The sequence below is a fragment of the Acomys russatus genome, chromosome 29, assembly GCF_903995435.1.
Source record: "Acomys russatus chromosome 29, mAcoRus1.1, whole genome shotgun sequence".
Lineage (NCBI taxonomy): Eukaryota > Metazoa > Chordata > Mammalia > Rodentia > Muridae > Acomys > Acomys russatus.
Genome location: NC_067165.1, coordinates 43,829,234 through 43,849,155, shown reverse-complemented (window position 1 = coordinate 43,849,155; position 19,922 = coordinate 43,829,234). Strand labels below are relative to the sequence as shown.

General features: G+C 54.6%; 1 protein-coding gene across 1 annotated transcript in view; it reads right to left on the bottom strand.

Moving 5' to 3' along the window:
• LOC127211291 (nephrocystin-4-like) overlaps positions 1-18,921 on the bottom strand; it is a 42,018-nt gene extending 23,097 nt beyond the window's left edge. The window contains exons 1-7 of the mRNA XM_051171109.1: positions 18,916-18,921; positions 17,700-17,872; positions 16,743-16,807; positions 15,477-15,632; positions 11,891-12,027; positions 8,282-8,463; positions 7,480-7,606 (exon numbers count right to left, since the gene is read on the bottom strand). Of these exons, the coding sequence (XP_051027066.1) occupies positions 7,480-7,606; positions 8,282-8,463; positions 11,891-12,027; positions 15,477-15,632; positions 16,743-16,807; positions 17,700-17,872; positions 18,916-18,921 (846 nt within the window). The remainder of the gene's footprint in view (positions 1-7,479; positions 7,607-8,281; positions 8,464-11,890; positions 12,028-15,476; positions 15,633-16,742; positions 16,808-17,699; positions 17,873-18,915) is intronic.
• Between the last annotated feature and the right edge of the window lie 1,001 nt (positions 18,922-19,922).

The following is a 19,922-nucleotide window of genomic DNA, read 5'->3' as shown; positions in this document are numbered from 1 at the left end:
CACGCACGCACGCACGCGCACACGCATGCACACACACGCATACATCATAGCACACACACAGACACACACATATCATAGCTAGCACACATGCACACACTCACGTGCAGGCACACACATCATAACTAGCACACACGCGTGCACGTGCGCGCACACACACGTACACACATACATCGTAGCTAGCACCCTAGGATGACAATCAATCAAGGTGCCCTAAGCGACTTAAGGAGTCATCGCCCCTCTGAGGGCAGCAACAAGAGCGCATGGAGCATTGTGAGGCCATTGTGAGGCCACAGCTCAGACCCCAGCCATGGCCCTGAGCAATCTGGCTCATGGTGGCAGAGAAAGGTTCTGTCCTTTGCACTCTAGCTCAAAGCCCACACCTAGTGGGTGATGTGAGACCTAGACAAACAGAACAGGAGCTGGAGCCCAGGACCCACCGCCTGCCCACCTGCCCCTGCACAGAGGGACTCAGACAATGTGGATCCAGGGACTGCCTCAGAAAATGTGTTTCTGCAACTCCTTGGAAAGGACGCAAGCTCTGGGCCACCGACCAAGGGAAGGCTAAGACCCACCGCGACAAGGCCTGGAAACAGGTGGTGGCAGCATCAGCCTCCACCCCTCCTCCCTGCCCGCCCTCCAGCAGAGGGTCCCCAAGCAGGCAGCATCAACTACACACTGCAACCTAGCGCAAATGGAGGCGCAGTGAACTTGGCAGCTTGGCCAGCTAATCCCCCTTCACTCATTCACAGCAGCAAAGGAAGCCTGAGAAGCCATAATTAGAGTCATCTGCTCTTCTGTGTGTGACCCTGCATACGAGGTGTCACTTAAGCGCACAGTGATCATTTATTAGGCAGCGTTTTCAGCTCATTCAACTAAGTGCAGTAGTTATTTTTAGTCATCTATATAAGCAATGAAAGCAAGTTCCACAGCCTAGAACAACACTCCTGATTGGCTAAAGGGCTACCAAGACTTCAGCTCCTTTTTTTCAGCCTGTCAGGGGTGGGAAAAAAAAGCAAGAGAGGTTGGTTGTCCTGGGTTGTGGATCTGACTGCAAGGTAGAGAGGCAGGGCCACTGCCCATGAAGCCAGAGTCGGACCCAGCACCTGCGTGGGTAGCACTGGTCCCTGCCTGCTCTCCAGTGAGGACCTGTGGGCTAGCGCACTGGCTCTCCAAAGGCCTGCTGCCGCAGCATCCTGACAGCAAGAACTCCATCCCTGGTACTTGCAAGCAGCCCACTGGAGGGGTAACTGGGAGGCCATCTCAGGCTCCATGTCAACTAGAACCCAGGGCCTGTAGGACATGGGAACTCTCACTCAGGGGTCGCCAGCTGACCCGGAAGTGGAGCAGGAGAGACGAGGACAAGGCAGAGAGAAGGCAGGACAAGCAAAGAGGTGCATGCGCATGTGCACACTTGGGCCGGCAGAAGAGACGCATGTGCGTGCACACACTTGGGCCGGCAGAAGAGACATGCATAAGCAGATAGGAAATATGGTGACAGCAGGGTTTGATTTGAAACCTGAAGCTCTCCTTATGTCACCACAGGGACCATGCGTACCACCTGCTCTCCTCTCCTCCTCCCAACACAGAGTCTAACTTAGGGGAAGGTGCGCGGTCTGAGAACTGGTCATCTGTTCAAAGCGATGACTATCCACCCAAACACTGCATTTAAGGTAGACACTAACAGAGAGGAAATACTGCACGCAGAACTTCACATGTAAAACAAAATGCCTGTGGAAAAACATGGTAGGAAGCAGTCAAAATCCATATCTGTAACTATACAAAGTCAAAAGACACAAAAATAGGGGCTAGGGAGACAGCTGCTGCCCAGACAAGGGGACAGGAGTTCAGATCCCCAGACACTGCGTCAATGGGGAGCAAGCTGGCTAGCCCGCTAGCTGTACTGGTGGTGAGTGTCCTGCCCAGCCTCATGTCAGCTGGACACATGCTAGAGTCACCTGAGAGGAGGGAACCTCATTGAGAAAAAGCCTCCATAAGATCAGGCTGTAGCCTGTAGGACATTTCCTAATTAGTGACTGATGTGGGGGCTACCCACCAGTTCATTGTGAGTGGGGCCACCCCTGGGCGTTTGTTTCTCGGTTCTATAATAAAGCAGGCTGAGGAAGCCAGTAAGAAGCACCTGTCCATGGCCTCTGCGTCAGCTCCTGCCTCCAGGGCTGAGTTCCTGTCCTGACTTCCTTCCGTGATGAACAGGATGTGCGAGTGTAAGGCAAACAAACCCTTTCCTCCCCAGGCTGCTTTGGGTCATGGTGTTTCACCACAGCTACAGTGACCCCAACTCCAGGCTTGCCTGAGAAACCCTGCTCAAAGGATAAAATGGAAAGTGATCAAAGAAGACTCCAGACACCAACCTCAGGCCCCAAACATATGAGCACACACATGCAAACATGCATACACACATGCAAGCACACCACACACACACACACACACACACACACACACACACACACACACAAATAACAGTTTTATTGCAATGCCCGGCACAAAGTGTTTGCACAGTCAAGGGGGCAGGGCCACAGGCGCTTGGTCACCTGACTGGCTCCCAGGCCCAGCGGTCCTTGGCTTTTCCTGACGCCAGGGAAAGAAGATGCTCTCAAGGGAAGCAGGGTTCAGGAAAGTCTACCTGAGGGGGATGAACCTGGTATGCACAGACACACATTCTGAGCGGTGAGTGAGAGAGATGAAAGATGCTCTCAGCTGGGTCCCTGAAGCAGTGTGAGGGACCGAAGTCAACTAAAGGTAAGGGACCTTCAGCTGCTGTCAAGCAGAAAATCGAACAGGTTTCTTCTTCAAATCACAGGCCCATCGCAGAAGGACCTCTGGGGCAGTCTCTGTCTACAGATCTCAACTCATCTCAAAAAGAGACAAGAAGACACACGAGCCCCGTGTTTAGCCAACAGAGCAGAGGCAGCTACGAGCAGGCAGCTCTGGTATCCTGGGCTCCATCTGGCCTGTGTGGGGGTCTTTCCCCCTGTTCTCTGAAAAAAAAATCCTCAGTGCTCAGCCCAAGTATCAGCAGGAGCCGTCACCACAACAGACACCAAGCCAATTCTACAGTGAGGGGCCAGAGGCAGAGGCCTCAGCCGTGGACCGCAAACAAGGCCCAGTTAAGTTTGTGATGCTTCGTTGCAGCTCTCCTCGTGGAAGGCTCAGCAAGTGACGGCTCTTGTGCCACCTCTGACACCTGTGTTTGGCCCGCAGGACCTACACTGTGAAAGGAGCAAAGCAACTCCCAAAGGTGTTCTTTGACATGTGTGCACACGCGCACACATAATCACAAATAAAATTAAAAAGAAGATGTCTGTGCCCTCGAGGCACACTTCCGCAGATGGGTTAACTAGGGGAATGAGGGCAGTGCGCCTGGGGAGCCAGGCCGGATGACAGGGGTCAGGAGAAAAGGAGCTGCTCACACATCCCTCGGCTTCCTGGGCCATCAGCGTGAGCAAGCAGCCTCCGCTCCTGAAGCCACCCTGCAAGCCATCGCTGTCACCATGCCATCCCTACCACGACAGGAGCCCTCAAACCTGGAGTCAAAATATCAGCCCTTTCTTGCCTGGCCTGGTGAAGCACACCTTGTGTGGTGGAGCACACCTTGTGTGGTGGAGCACACCTTTAATCCCAGCACTCAGGAGGCAGAACAAGGGAGATTTGTTAAGTTTGAAGCTAGCCAGGGATCCACAGTGAGACAGTGTCTCAAATACATAAATAACTCTTCCTCCTTTAAGTGTCCTTTGTCACAGCAACGATAACAAATACAAAGTCCACAAGACAAACGCTATGGCGATCACTCTCACTCGGTCACACTCACTCGGGAGACAGCGCCACCTGGAGGCCACACATGGTGAACACTCTTTAACATCTCTGCTAAACCAACTTCCTTTGTTTGAAGAACATCAGTGATATGTAAATAACAAATTAGAACAACTTCTCAGCAATTTGGGAAGGGCGCTATCTTGACACGTGACATGTAATGTTTTCACTCCGACATGCCTAGGGAACACACAACAGGGGGCTGCCAGGAAAGTCTGCAGTTGGGCCCTCACGCAGTCCCCACACTTTGGGGAGCGTGCACCATCATACGGTCAGTCGGCAAATATTCTGGGGACCACGGCTACATGCACTTGATAGCTTTGCAGAGAGGCAGGTCCCTGGGTCCTGACAAGGTTCAGAGTCCCCAAAATCCTGACAAGGAAGCCTTCTCCCTGAGCACCGCCTCTTGGGCAACTAACATCCCAATTTACGCCCAAAGGCAAAATGCAATGACAAGGCTTTGGCCGCTCTGACGATGTGTGGTTCCCAGTTGGTTTTCAATAATGAACAAGTGCTGAAGGCCAAAGCCTGCGCTGAGACCCAGGTGGCTGGGGTGGAGATGGGTTGGACTTGGAGACGGAGCCCTCCCTGACCCAGATGGTCCCCCTCCTGTGCGGATGAGCCGTTTGCAGACATGCTGCTCACAAAGGAGGTCGCAGCTCTCGGCTCCTACTCTGAAGACAACGCCGAACCAGAAGCCTGGGACAAGGGAACAGAGCAAAGCCACTGTGGGAATGTGTCCCCCGCAACAGTGAGGAAACATGTGTGCCTGGCTCAAGAGAGGACGCTGTGCAGAAATCGGATTGCTAGAGCAAAGCAGAGCTTTCGGTCACCACAGGGATGAAGGAGCAGTGTCCATCCAGGCTGACCACTCCACGCAGTGGTGGCACCCATGGTGAAGAGATGAGCCCATCTTTGGGGACAGCTGCCAGCTGTTTACAGAAATGGTGAAAAGATCACATGTGCTTTCAAGTAATCTGGGAGAAAGAACAGGGAAGAGAGACAAACACAGAGCCAGCGATGGGACACGGGGACTGTCACATGACACGGGGTCTGTCACATGCTGCTCTTTATCCTGGTCTGGGTCAGTTTTCCATAACTAAATCACACACACATACACGCATGCACACACACACACACACACACACACACACACACACGCATGCGAATACACACATGCACTCATGCACTCACACGCTTGTACCCGCAGAAGCCATGAAGAGCACAGGCAGGCGTGGTGACACTGATAATCCCAGCACTTAGGAAGCAGAGATGGGGATCCCCAGGATCTGCTGAACTCCGGGTTCAGTGAAGGACTCCTGTCATGAACTTCAGGCCACCTCACACATCCCTGCACACTCATGCATCCACATGAGAACATGTGTACACGCCCCCACACACACACACATACACACACACTTGATAAGTAGGCATGCAAAAATATCGGTAGATGAAACCAAACTATGCCAGCAGTTTGCCTCCAGGTAATTCCACAGGGGCACGCGGAGAGGCGGCGATGAAGGACCTGCCCATCAGGCTGGCAAGCGCTCAGCCTGCACGGGGTGCACCTCACTATCCTGTCGACTCTTTCTACACTTAAGATTCCCAACATGCAAAGCGCCTTGTGAGAGGAAAGGAAGGGAAGCAGGCAGCCCACATCCTGGGTGAGTAGCTGAAGCTGGGGCTTCCATGGGCAGCGTGCGGGCTGCGGCGCTGGGCGTGGTGTGCGCCTCTGACCGTGGTGTGCGCCTCTGGGCATGGTGTGCCCCTCTGGGCATGATGTGCCCCTCTGGGATTGGTGTGCCCCTCTGGGCATGGTGTGCCCCTCTGAGAAGGTTGTGCCCCTCTGGGCCACTAGAGCTTAAAGACAAGGCTATGCAGTGGGTAGGTCTCATGTAGACCAGGCTGGCCAGAAACTCACTACACAGCTGAGGATGGCCCTGAGCACCTGGTCCTCCTGCCTCCAGCTCCTAAGTGCTAAGGTCACACTGGCCAAGGCACCTGCTGCCTTGCAGTGCCCCACAGGCACCCCACGGTGACACACACACACACACACACACACACACACACACACACACACACGCACCCACCTACACAGCACATTTTAAATAAAACAACTACGGAGTGGGTGATGGATGAACTGTTCGCTAAGGTGGCCAACCCCCGAGGTTGACCCCTGGAAGGCCTGGTGTGTGAGCAGGAGACAGAGGGGTCAGGGCTCTGCAGCAAGAAAGGTCAAGAGCACAGTGGAGAAGCAGACTCCACCCTTCCCCTGCCAGGCTCACCTCCCTTCTTCAGAAAACTGCCCGGGCCTTTGTCACCTTGTCCCATTGGCCTTTCACTGCATTCGCTGTTAAAATGATCTTGTCTTTTCCAAACAGAACCTGAATCCTAAGAACAGCGTGATCTGTGTTTCCGGGGAATCTGCATCCGCATGGACGCTATCTACCCACTGCATTTCTCTCCACCAAACCTGCAGCTCCTTACTCTTAACTATGATGTAGATGCACATAACGCTCGCTCTAGAAAGCCATTTATCACGCATGCAGATTCAAGCTTTACCATGCTTAATAGTGAATGAAAAATATAGCAAAATGGCCTCGTTTTTCAAGATAATTACCGGTTCCATAATTATGAATTAAAGCTGTCATGATGCATGAAGCTTACCGGGCTGTGTCCTCCCATCAGCCCGCAGAATGTCCGATGCCCGGGAAGATGATGAGATTGGAACGAGGCTGTTTCCCAGCACCAGGGGCTGTGCTCGCTACCAGGCTTTTAAGGTAGAGGAGACACTGCTGACCACCAGGCCTCTCCTCAGCACAGGGCTGACTGTGCAACAGCAGACACAGAGGGAGACCCACACTGCTGTCCACCCCTGCGGGGCTGCCAACAGCAGGCACAGAGGGAGACCCACACTGCCGTCCATCCCTGCGGGGCTGCCAACAGCAGACACAGAGGGAGACCCACACTGCCGTCCACCCCTGCGGGGCTGCCAACAGCAGGCACAGAGGGAGACTCACACTGCCGTCCACCCCTGCGGGGCTGCCAACAGTGGGCACAGAGGGAGACTCACTCTGCCATCCACCCCTGCGGGGATGGCAACAGTGGGCACAGAGAGAGACCCACACTGCCGTCCACCCCTGCGGGGCTGCCAACAGCGGGCACAGAGGGAGACTCACACTGCCGTCCACCCCTGTGGGCTGCCAACAGCGGGCACAGAGGGAGACTCACACTGCCGTCTACCCCACGGGGCTGCCAACAGCGGGCACAGAGGGAGACTCACACTGCTGTCCACCCCACGGGGCTGCCAACAGCGGGCACAGAGGGAGACCCACACTGCCGTCCACCCCTGCAGGCTGCCAACAGCAGGCACAGAGGGAGACTCACACTGCCATCCACCCCTGCGGGGCTGCCAACACTGGGCACAGAGAGAGACCCACACTGCCATCCACTCCTGCAGGCTGCCAAGAGCGGGCACAGAGAGAGACTCACACTGCCGTCCACCCCTGCAGCGATGGCAACAGTGGGCACAGAGGGAGACTCACTCTGCCATCCACCCCTGCGGGGATGGCAACAGTGGGCACAGAGAGAGACCCACACTGCCGTCCACCCCTGCGGGGCTGCCAACAGCGGGCACAGAGGGAGACTCACACTGCCGTCCACCCCTGGGGGGCTGTTGAACACGTACTCCAGCTGGAAGACAATGGCGAACGCCGGGTGACTGACCATCTCCGGGAGTCGCAGGTGACTTCTCAAGACCAGAACCTGGTTTGCAGAGCTGGCCGGAAACACAAACCAGGAGCTGTTGGAGTAGGGGCTTCCCCACTCCCCCCACCTGTGCCAACCTCCCCACCGCAGGCTGCAGCGAAAAGGAGCAGCAAAGGCCCCAGGACACAGTGCATCCTCTCTGCTCAGGCCACAGTGTTCACTGTCTGAAGTCACAAGCAACAGCTCCAGACTTCTGGAGGAAGCTTGGAGGGAAGACCGTCAGGCCACTGAGAGGCCACAGAGGCGAGGTGGGTCCTCCCCAGCCACATAGCCTGCATGACATCTGAGTTCTGCAGAGCACTGATAGATGCGGCGTGACACCCTACAGTGACGTCTCCATGGGGCCAGGACACATGGGACTCAACAGTGTAGGACTTGAAGCCTTGGAAAGGGTACACCCAGGTGGCTCGCAAGGGGCTCTTCGGACTCTCAGCTGGAAGCTTCTAAAGCTCCAAAGTTGTCACAGCAAAACACAGGGGTTTTTTCTAAGTAATAATCCTGAGGTTATGCCTGATGGGTGCGACTGAGTAAGAAGAAACTGGGGTGATGGAGGGACACCCCACAGGGCGAGCCCACACCGTATGCTCGACACCCTCATTTCACCACGGTCCCTTGTACCTTCCCTCATCCTCTTACCACCTTTGGGGGGTGAGGGGTGTTGCTTGACCTTGGCACAAGGAGATACCTGTTCTTAGAAGAGGCACCGACTCTCCTGCTGAAGCTGGCTGAGCGCGTCAAAGCCACGTCCATCTCAGGTACAAGCACGACCACCTGTGGCCTGTGCACAAAGCCCAGGCCATTGTGGACAGCGACATGCAGGCGCCGCTCCAGGACCTCTAGGGTGCCGCTATCCAGCGGGCTGACCCCCTACAGGAGACACAGGACAGAGAGAATGAGTCCTGCACGGCCTGGAAGCCTGGGTGAGCTGAGCAGGCGAGCAGGTGGTGGAGGCCAAGGTGAAGTCTACAAAAACGCAGGTGGAGGAGCAACACTGAGGAAAAGTGAATTCACTCAAAGGGCAGATGCAGGCCAGAGCTGCTGGCCACGGACAGAGGCTGAGTATTTCCCTCAGCATGGCCTTCCCCACATAGCACACACTGACACAGGGATAGCTTAGCTGACAGCTCTCGAGGTGTAGCGGCCTCGCATGCCATGACCTCAGATCATTCTGTGGGTCCAGATGAGCATCGTGATGATGGAAAGAGGTACCCAGAGGCGGGACCCACCCAAGTCTCACTCTGTCAGGCTCAGGAGGGAGGCGAGTGGGAAGAGGACGAAGGCTCAGGTGAAAAGCCGTAAGCTGATAGAAACAGAGTCCACCCCAAAGTCACAGCTGGGGACCACAGATCTAACAGATGACAGGGGTCCCTCCTGGCTCTTGGTGCTTATGAAAATGAATGGTCTTTACTCATTATCTTGAACTTTTTTGTTCTCCACTGCCCATTAATCAAGATGAATGAGCCAAATCTTGGCCTGTTAGCCTTTGGTTAGCAAAAATAAAACAAAGGAGATATGTGAGCCTGCCAGCTGGGAAGGAAGGACAGCAAAGCAGTAGAGTCCCTCCAGGTATCTGTGAGACTCTGTCAAGCCCAACCAAGCTGTTCTTTGCCACAGCAGCCTTAACTCTCTCAACCTGCTCCGCAAAGTCAGAAGGCAGCAGGTGCTGTTTCAGCCCCATCCTCGGCCCTGTGCTATGTGTTATATGGAACACAGCCTCCTCATCTGCATACGCACCCCACTAATCACCAGCAGAATGAGAACCAGTGGAGCCGCCCACTTATTCTCAGCTCATGGCAAACACCATTAACACACATCTCAGGCACAGTGAACAAAGCAGCCATCTTCATGGGACAGACGCTCCCACGAGGGGACTGAAGACAGCCCCAACAGAGAAGATGTCCCCAGAAGGTGCACATGAGAGAAAGTGAAGCTGTAATTTTTTGCCTGACCCTGGAGAAAGTCCATGCAAAGATCTGCAAGAAGGAAGCCCAGGGCGTGAGCACAGGGTGGGCCAAGTAGCCCAAGGAGGCAGCTCAGAGTGAGGGGAGAAGGGTGAAGGCAAATCCATAGGGTGACAAGTCTGGATGGATCCTGTCTCATAAGAAGCTCACAGAGGCTTGTCAACTAGACGCATGCTTCTGAAAGACCACGTGGACCACAAAGTAAATGAAAAATTTCCACAGGATCGCTAAGAGAACACAGCATACAACACCTCCTTAGCCAGCCATAGCCAACAACCACGGAAGGTACCACTGGAACACTGTAGCCTTCCAGACCTTCTGTGAAGACCCGGCCCAGCCTCTGGAATTCTCTGGGCAGAACAAGCAGGTCACACCTAGCACCACCTCCACCATGACATCCACACCCAGCACCCTCCATGCTAGACAACCTAGGAGCTTTGGCCTAGGAGGCCACAGCCATGGCAGACAGGCGCCACAGCCACAGCAGCTGGGATCCACGGCCATAGCAGACGGGCATCATGGCCACGGCAGACGGGCTCCACAGCCACAGCAGACAGGCGCCATGGCCACAGCAGCTGGGCTCCACGGCCACGGCAGACGGGCGCCACAGCCTCATGCTCACAGGCATCTGCATCTGAAGAATGGAAGTGTTTATGTCTCTGTATGCACTAAGCCTGCTACTGTCACCATGGCAGGGGCCTTCACTATGATCTAAGAGTGTCACCACCAGCTCACCCCAGGTAACCTGCCAGGTCTTCTTCCTACTCAAGGCCTCACTACCTAAGTGCCCAGGCACAATCAGAGTGTTCCCCGCTGGTTAATGAAGGCCCAGACAGCCAAGGGGACCAATGGATACATCACAGCACACTCACACTGAGGAGCACAACAGAGTGAGCAAAGGAGCAATACCAACTGCTGACAGAACGGCCCCATAGGGCCACGGGCGGGAGAGACAAGCAGAGGAAAGAAGCCAATGGTTCCAGGGAGGTCAAGGTCAAGGCCAGCAAATGGACAACGTCTGGAGGTGCATGTAAGGTGACAGAATGGGAGCAGAATGGGAGCAGAAGACGGGTGTGCTGACAATAAGGCTAGGGCCTGGATGGGAGGAACACAGTAGAAAGAAGGCTTTCTTGAGGTGCTCCCTGCCCAACACACACAGCGCTGTGCCCTGCGCCCTTCTGCGGCTTGGCTGGGGCAGGGAGGAGACGCTCCTGTCGTGCCCTGTGATGAAAGTGTGCTCTCTTCAGAGGTCAAAAGCAAAGCCCCGCCTAGTCCTAAGAGGGCAAGATCTGCCCACAGTCGAGAGCCCCGAGAACGGACAGGGGCATCCATTCCCCCAGCAGGGGGGGGTTCCACGTGGCTGCCAGCCAAGAAGTAGGAAGAGGCGATGCTGGCGCAGGCGGAATGAAGCAGTGCAGGATGGTTTCACGCCGCTGGGCTTGGCAGGCCACATTCTGAGCACATGTAGGACAGAGAGGGCAACGATTCAGAGAAAAGGGAAAACAGGAGTCCCCCAGCTGCAAATGTATCCCGAGACTCTCGTGGTACACTAACAGGCTGCGGCATGTCTGAGAGGACCAGTTGTCAGAGCAGCGGGACCCAGAGGATGAAGCTGAGTGGTCAGCAACAAGACAGGAGTGGAGAAGAACCGCAGTGCACCGGTGTGCAGGAGAGCCTCGACCGAGAACGTAGCCAACATGTGAGCTTCATGTCCTGCTCTCATGACTGTGACTTCAATGTCCCTGTGCAAAGTGATCCCCCAGCCGCCCACCCGAGCACCTGGACAAACACATGTTTCAGAAGCGACAGACAAGAACAGCAGCATGCGCCTGAGAGAGGCTGGTGGATGAGGTCATAGGGCTGTGTAGACACAGCCAGGCAGAGCTCAAAGTGTCTCATGGGAGTGCACCACTGACAGAGGCCACCATGAGGGGCCACTTCCAGTCATCTCCTCAATAATAAGCATCCTCGGTAGCTGCAGAGTCTTCTATGTTTCCTCCATTTGGTGCGGTAATTTACTTTTAAATGAGAACTATCTCACATTCAATGCAAATTAATTGCAGGCTGTCAGCACCTTTTACAGACTAGAGGGCCTCCTGCTGAGGGCGTGGCCTGAGGAAAATGGGCCCACTTAGACCCACTTTATCAGGCAATCCAAGGAAATAAGTATCCTCTTCAGCCACTGAAAAGAGGAGAGGGGATGCAAAGGCAGAACCATCTCCCAGGTCGTACTGCCACACCCAGCAACACAGATGCTGGCTACCCCAGCCGTGCCGCCAGCCACATCTTCTCTGTCCAGATTAAGCCACAGCAGGGTGAGACATGAAATGTACCTCGCGGAAGCGGTCGGCGATGAGCACTTCCAAAAGCTCCTCCTCAAACTTCTCCAAGGAGGGGTACAGGGTGAAGAAGAGGTCATGCAAGTGCCATGTGGTGGGCCTCTGAAATCGAGGCTTCCTCAGGGCATCACCTGGAAAGGGAAGAGGGTGCGTGTTGTCCTCAGTGAACGAGCAGAAGCCACACACCATGCTCCCATGGTGATCAGCACTTCCAGACAGGAGAGCTGCTCAGACAGGAACACCAGAACCTCCTCAGGGCAAGGTGGGCTGAGCCACTATAGGTGGTGAGGGCCCTGCCTTGTTTCAGCTTTACCACCCGTGTCTTTGGCAGGACCAAGCCAGCTGTGCTGTTTCTCACACTACTGACTTACTTAGCCTGAACCACCTAAAGTATGCAAGAATGTGGTGTGCATTTCACAGACACAGGAAGCAGAACACCAGCCACAAGGAAACCCTCTGCTCTTACCCAGAAGCACCTCCTGAGGCGGCCTGGGGTCAGAGAGGAGGAGGCTGGCCCTAGGATGGGGCTCGGTGTCCACGCTGAGGGCAGGATACACTAGGGACGTCTCCTCAGGGCCCCGTAACCCATGGAACCTGTACTTTGTTGCTGCCACCCCACTTGGTCTTATCTCTGCCTCTTCCTGAGCTTTCTGTGACTCCTTATGCACTTAGATATAAGGTCTTGGGGAGTGGCGGTTAGAAGCCACCTTCAAAGATAAAAAGGACATTTGGACGGGTGTGGTGGTACACCCTGTATGAAGGCCGAGGCAGGAGGCTAAAGCTGGCCTAGACTCCCTTCCGTTAGGAGAAACAGAGAGGAGGAGGAAGGGAGAAGAAGAGGAGAGGGAGGACAGGTAGATAGAGGAGAGGTGGGAAGAGCCGAGCTAACACTTGGTACTGAGGAAGCTGCCTGGGGAGCGCTGTGGAGGGTCAGCGGTGTGGTCAAGCTTCTGTCTTGGCTCCTCCAAGGACCTCAGAGATAGCGGCACAGCGTCTCGCAGCAGCATGAGTGTGCCTGATGCTGCATTCATGTGCCTGTGTGTGCATGGGCACACTGCATGCGTATGCACGTGTGAGCGTGTATCTGCACGTGTGTATGCACCCGTATGTTTTGATGGTGATCAAATCTAGTGCCTCGTCTGTGCAAGTGAACACCCTATAGCTAAGCCGTATACCAACAAAGTCTGAGTGAGCATCTGACTTGGGGACCTCCCTGCACTACAGCCAGAGGGTAAGGGGGGAACTACTGCCCTCAATGGGTCCACTAAGCCCGAGAACAGAGGCAGGAAGGCTGCTGTGTGGCTGCTCCTCAGACAGCTTCTAGGAAGATGAGGCAGGGAAGCCACAGGGCCCCTGTGGTGGGCGTGGAGGTCCCAGGGGCACATCCAGCACCCAGGCCACGCCTAGGCAAGCATCACAGCAAAGTGGGGCCAGATATGGAAAAGGGGAAAGAAAGGAGCTGGGTTGGGAAGCTCGAAATGGAAGAGAGGCAACAGCTCTTTTTCTGCAGACTCCTTACTCTCTACTAAACAGACTGCTATGTTTGGCAAATTACTTTATTATGTTCACAGAGGCGCAGGCAGGAAATGGGGCTAGGAGCAACCTCAGCACTTCTGTCAGGACAGCGCTCTTCTCACCGCTCGCTGGCAAGCAGGGTGCCACTCAGACATCGATCACACGGGCAGCCGAGATGGAGGTACACACCTCTACACCTACGCCTTCTGTACTGAGCCCCCACGGGACCAGTCACAGTGCCGCCCATCAGACCCCGGGGTTTCAGGGCGCTCAAGACATCCCCCCACTGCACTTCCTAAGGGCTGTGGGGGCACTGAGCAGCTCTTGTGGCCACTGAGCACTTCAAAAGGACTGACTATGAGCAACACCTGCCATTTACGTCTCTTCACAGCACAGAAAAGGTGTCCCTGCACCTCGAGCCACCACCCGACTCAGGGCAATGATGGCGGACCTGTCTTCTCACGGTGCTGACCCTGAATAAACAGTGTCTGCCTACACAGAAAGAGGAAGGGAACTCAGCACCCTCTTCATACGGCTTACCCTGTCTCCGGCAGCTCTACACCATGGGCATCAAATGTCCACAACCAGACACAATAATGAAAGACAGGCGGCCTGCCTGGCCTCGCACAGGCTTCAGTGCCAACAGACAAGAACAACAGTGGAGGATGACAGACCGCCCGGGGTCCACGGCAAAAAGAGAAATAAAGCTACAGGGGAGATAGAATGGGGGATGGGGGAAGAGAGGGTCACACCAGAGGAGGCCACACCCCAGTGTCCAGCAGCATAGGCAGGCCAGCTGCAGCAATCCGAGGCCACAGCTGCCAGAGCTTAACAGCGTAGAGCCCAGTGAGGAGTGAGCAGAGGTGCTGCAGGCGCTACGGGAGCCTCTCACATCGCTTGGCCAGACCACCCAAAGGCGGGTCACCAGAACAGGCCAGCCCGCAGGAGACAGGTAGGGTCTGGCCAAACCTCCAACTGAGGAACAACTTCTTAGGGTGTTACTGAAACAAGGGAGGGCTCAGGCTCAGGAACCGAGCTAGAGGATGGACTCTGACTCTCCCTGCAGCCCTGGACCAGCCCCTCCCATTCTCAAGAGGTCAACCTCTTTAGCTGTGCAACAAGCAACCTTCAACACATACACGCAGCAGTGGGGGCCTCCTATGCAAGCCACTCCAGTGAACCACCATGAGTCATCAGCACACACCCCACTTCTGCTCCTGGGAAGGACACATGTGTGTTCACATGTCTCCAAACGGCCCACCCCAGAGGACTACTGTCATTCAGCAAAGGAGACTACGGGGATCAAAAACTTCTGGTAGCTCACCAGAGGCCACTCTACCACCAACAGGTGCCATCCAGCACGGCTGGTGTTCCTGGCCAAGCCCTGAGGTAAGAAGGAAGTGTCTCTGCCCTACCTGGGAACTTGCACTGTGAGGCTCACAACAGGGAATGATGGGAAAACACTGTGAGCCACAGGCTGAGAGCGGGAGAGCTGTTTTAGTGAACCAGCAGTGGGTACACAGGGAGCACACTGGATGCAGCAGCAACAAGAAACCCTTTCAGAGAAAGCCAGTAGCCTTGTGCTGTCACACACATGGGTGAAACAGAAGACAGGCCCACGTTTGCCATAGCTGCAGCCCATCCTAAGAGCCAACCCACAGAGTCACCTCAATACATGCTGCTTAAACAACACAACTAAGACAGTGCTGGGTGACAACCAGTGCCACATACCCAGCTTTACATGGCAACAACACAGGAGAAAGGCTGCTATGAAGCTGGGATGGTGGCAGAGCCCAGTACTCCTGGAAGGGGTCCCATGGCCAACCCCACCAAGGGCCCAGTGCTATGACCGTGACCAGGACCCTGCTCGGCACAGAGGTACACAAGGTGATCCCATGCACAGAAGCGGCATAGGTCCTGGATGTCACTGGTACCTCCTCTCCCACCACACCACTAGGCCACACTGCTGAGTGACTAAGGGAGGCATGGGCAACCCAGCCACCTTCACCCTTCAGAATGAGCCTGAGCTAACCCACTCACAGTGGCAGAGCCAAGGGCAGCTTACCCGTGTCCCCGTGAGGCAGGAGGAGGCCGGGGATCTGCTGGAGACCTGACACCAGGAGGTTCTCGGGGATCAGGTGGAAGGCAGGCTCCAGAGGCGGGTGTGGCTTCAGGGTGTACTGCAGGCTGCAGCTCTCCATCAGCGTCATGTGCTTGCTCTCTGTGGGAGGAGCACCGGACAGGGGCTGACACCGAGGCCATTTCCAATCAAAGAGCCAGAACCCAGGAATTGACAAACATCATGAGTAGATGGCTTGTTTTCCTATGAAGTGAGAACTACATGTGACATCAGGCATGTGGCACACAGCTTTCCTCTTAGTGCTGGAGAATGTGAGTTCCAGGCTAGACCCAGACACACGAAGCAAGCCTTGTCTCAAACAAACAAACAAGAATAAAATACAGACAAAAAGGACCAGACCACAATAGAATCAACAGAATCTTGTTTCTTGGCCTTTGTTTGTACTGTGTGCACATGCATGTGTATGTGTGTGACACATGCGTGTGTGTGTGTGTGTGTGTGTGTGTACACGTATGTGCAGGTACACGTGTGTGTATGCTACAGGGAAGGGAAGCTGAAGGACAATCTTGGGTGCTGTTCCTCGAGGTTCCTTCCACTTTCTGTTTCCAGCAGGACCCCTCAAGGCCTAGAACGTCACCGAGGGTTAGGCTGGCCAATAAGCTTCTGGGATCCACCTGTCTCCATCACCCACCTCACTGCTGCTGGAGTTGCGAGAAGTGCCAACGTGACAGCTTCTTTACCTGGGTTCCAGGGACCCAGCACCTCCACGGCTCTCTGTGTGTTTCCTGTGAGTTTCACTGTCTATTGCTCAGGCTGACCCTGGACTGCAAGAATTAAGTGATCCTCCTGCCTCAGCCTCTCAAGGGGCCACAACACCGCTGTGACCAGCTCTGCAATAGCCAAGTTTTATTCTGACAAATTCAGCCCTAAAACAAGCCTTGCAGTTTCCATGTGTGGCTGGGAGACAGGAAGATGCTTCCGCTGACAGTCTGAGCCTCAGCCTTGCGGGAGACAGGCCCCACAGAGGCAAGCACAGGAGGGCATGAGGACCAGCTGGAGGCAGAGCCAGGTTCCTCCTTTGTCCAATACAGAATCAAAGCCAAGCCTGTCAAACAGGTGCCTGGACCCACTACAGAACCTGCTAGGCCAGAAGGGTTCAGATTGAGAGAGATGATCAGACAGGGCAGGGCAGAAAGCCCTCAGGAAGGACAGGAGCTGGAGACAGACACCAAGACCAAGCCAGTCCCTTACGTTCTACAGGATCCTGAAGAAGTGGGTGCAGGAGGGCCCTGGGGGTGCCATGGTACAGCCTCAACCTGAAAAACAGAACCAGGAAGCCATGTGAACGTTTCATGAACACACCACTCACCAAAGACCAGGACGGCTCCTGGGCCCCTGCTTCCCAGAGCCAGCTCAATGGTGTCAGTCCCATCTGCTGCAGAAAAAGAGATGGCTAGGGTCAGTGCCAGCTCTCCACAGCGTGACAAACACGCCCCAAAGATCTGCAGCCCAGGGGCTCAACAGTAACCCTCACTCACTGCTCACCCAAAGAAGCCATGAGGAAGAAATAACAACAGAAACGATTTTTAAGGCTAGAAAGCAGGAGAAGTGGCCTGAGAAATGCCAGGGACACAGTATCCAGCCCCATCTCTGGAGCAGAGTCCTCACACAAGAACGGCATCGCCATGCACATGTCACTGGGCAGGGGCTACTCCTGGCATCTACTGGTGGAGGCCAGGGTGCCGCCAAGAATCCTACAGTGCACAGGATGGCCCCACAGCAAAGAGTGGTGCCAACTCCGAGAAACGCAGACCAGGAGATGCAGCGCGACCTCCGGCTGGGAGGACTACCCAGGGTATATCCGTCTCTCCACATCCAGTTTCTAAACAGCCCTGCGTGCAGCAGGTGCTCAACTGTCACCTGCTGGATGATGACCACACAGTCAAGACCTCACAGCTGCCTCCCACGCCTCCACCAATGAGTGGGTGGCCGCAATCCCACACACATCAGTGATATCAGGCCTGTGTGCACACCACATCAAACCCGACACTCGGACCCATAGCCATTCTCTGGCTGACGCAGACTTACCACCAGACACACACGTGTGGTGGAGACATACTTGCAAATAGAACAGCCATATACATAAAATAAAAATAACTGCATCTTTAAAAGAGAGAGAGAAGAAAAGAAAGAGACCGCAGAAGGTACCGTTTGTCCTGGGCAGTGGAGGTGGGAGACTCTGGCTTACTGCCGAAGAGGCGAAGAATCCCAAACCCACATGACAGCACCTGCAGGGCGCCATCCCTCTTCCGGCCTTCAGCCACCACTTCTACCACAGCCACGATGTTCGAGTGGTTCAAGGTCGTGTGGAAGTAGAAGGGCTGCAAGAGAGAAAGCAGAGGCTGCTGATGGGGGTGACAACATACAGAAGGTTCGACACCTGCGAGCAAGAGGCGGGGAGAGTAGAGGAGCTGAGGTGCTCTCCCCTCCAGACCCCATCACGGGCACACACAAGCATCAGGCCCCACCCAGCCCTGCGAGAAGAAGAGCATGGCACCACGGCAGAGGAGGGATGCCCTGAGCCAGCTGGCTAGAAGACTAGGCACATCGGTGAGCTCTGGGCTTGATTGAGGGGCCTTGCCTCAACGAGCAAAGTGGAAGAGCCATCATCCCTTCCTAGCTCTGTTCAACCTACTTGTTTTGAGTGCAAACTGGCCAAGTCACATTCCCAATGTCAACCATAAGGTTCCCAAATGCATTCACACAAGTGTGTATATACACCCACACAAATATGTACACACACATACAAACGTGCCTACAGATATGCACAACACACACACACACACACACACACACACACACACACACACACACACACACGGGAACCTCCTCTCCCAGTTCAGTTCAATGCACTTGTCTTCACTTCTAATTGGCCACATCATAAGCACAAGAAGCTGCCATGGAGCTAGGGGCTGGGCTAGCCAACCACAGGGCCTCATATCCACACCCTGAGGAGCAGCACTGGCCTGGCTTCCAAGTGCCAGACACCTTTTAGTGTCTGTTGTCAAGCCCCCAGCCAAGCACAAAGATGCCCCCTGCAGACAGTGCCCAGCACAGCAGCAGCCGGCCAGTGCCTCGTGATTGAAATTCTGCTAACACTCCTATTAAGGAGTCATTACCACGGTGTCACCCGGAAAGCGGTTACTGTAATCACAGACTGTCAGCTGGGATAACAGAAGGATGCATTAAAACATCAGCCACCAACTATCAATCGTTATTCTATTATCTTTTATTGCAAAATGATGAAATAATGACCACTTGGAGCTGACAGGTGGCTTGCTGAGACAGAGTTATGGGAGAGGTCCACAGACCTCTGCACGGCTTGCAGAGGCCTGCTGGTCCACTGAGCCTGGCACGACCTCACCTGCATATTTACACCTGTGCATGTTGATTTTCTGAGCACATCCCTCCTTCCCTTTCAGCAGTAAAACAAACATTTCCATTCTCATATGAAGCTGGAGGTATTGTCCGGCTTGGAGGTCACCTTGAAACTACTCCACCCGAGCAGTGGGACCAGTGGGGACAAGACCAGCAGAAGCCAAGGGCAAGCATGCCGTACCGTTAGGTCCCTCCTGTCATTCCCACCATAACCTTGATGACATCTTAGAGGGGAAAAAAACAAAACACCAAAACCAGACCTCCTCATCTTCGCAGTCCCAGCATCTCTCATGTCCGTCACAAACTCGCTGACAGACGGTCCACGCTCAGGCATGTGGGCCGCTTCCCTGCTGATAGGAACCTACGCGTGCTCTTTTCCAAGCACCACCTGCTGTCCTTCCAGTACCTGGCAAACACTAGTTCAAGGCTCAGGGGGTCTATAACGGGGGATCAGGCAGCTGTGAAACACTTGCATCGCTCAGGAACAAAGACCCTGAAGAACTGAGGAAGAAAACGCCTCCCAGGGGTGGACACGCAAACACAGGCTCTGTTCTGGATCACCTATGCCCGAGGAACAGGCCTGCCAGCCCCAGCTTTCTAGACTGCAAAAGGCTTGGGCAAAATCCCAGACAGCACACAGTGAGTGGCACACCTGTAAACAAACAAACAGGCAGCCTCTAAACCGGGGCAATTCAATTAACATGACGCCATACATTTTGAGAAGAAAACTCCAAGTGTCAGCTGAAACATCATGATTAAAGTCTGAGTCAAACCCATCAGATCCCCCGTGAGGAAAGCCACTGACAACAGAAGAGGTGGCTGCCACCTGCACCATGCCACAGCTCTGGCACACGCATGCCCTGGCAAAGACTCCTTCCTGATGAGGTAAAGATTAATAAAATATCTGTGTCCCTGATGCCTTCATCTTCAAAAACAGACACCGTTTGCCTGGGGGCTAGGTTTCCATTTTTTCTGCCACTGACAGTCTTGAAA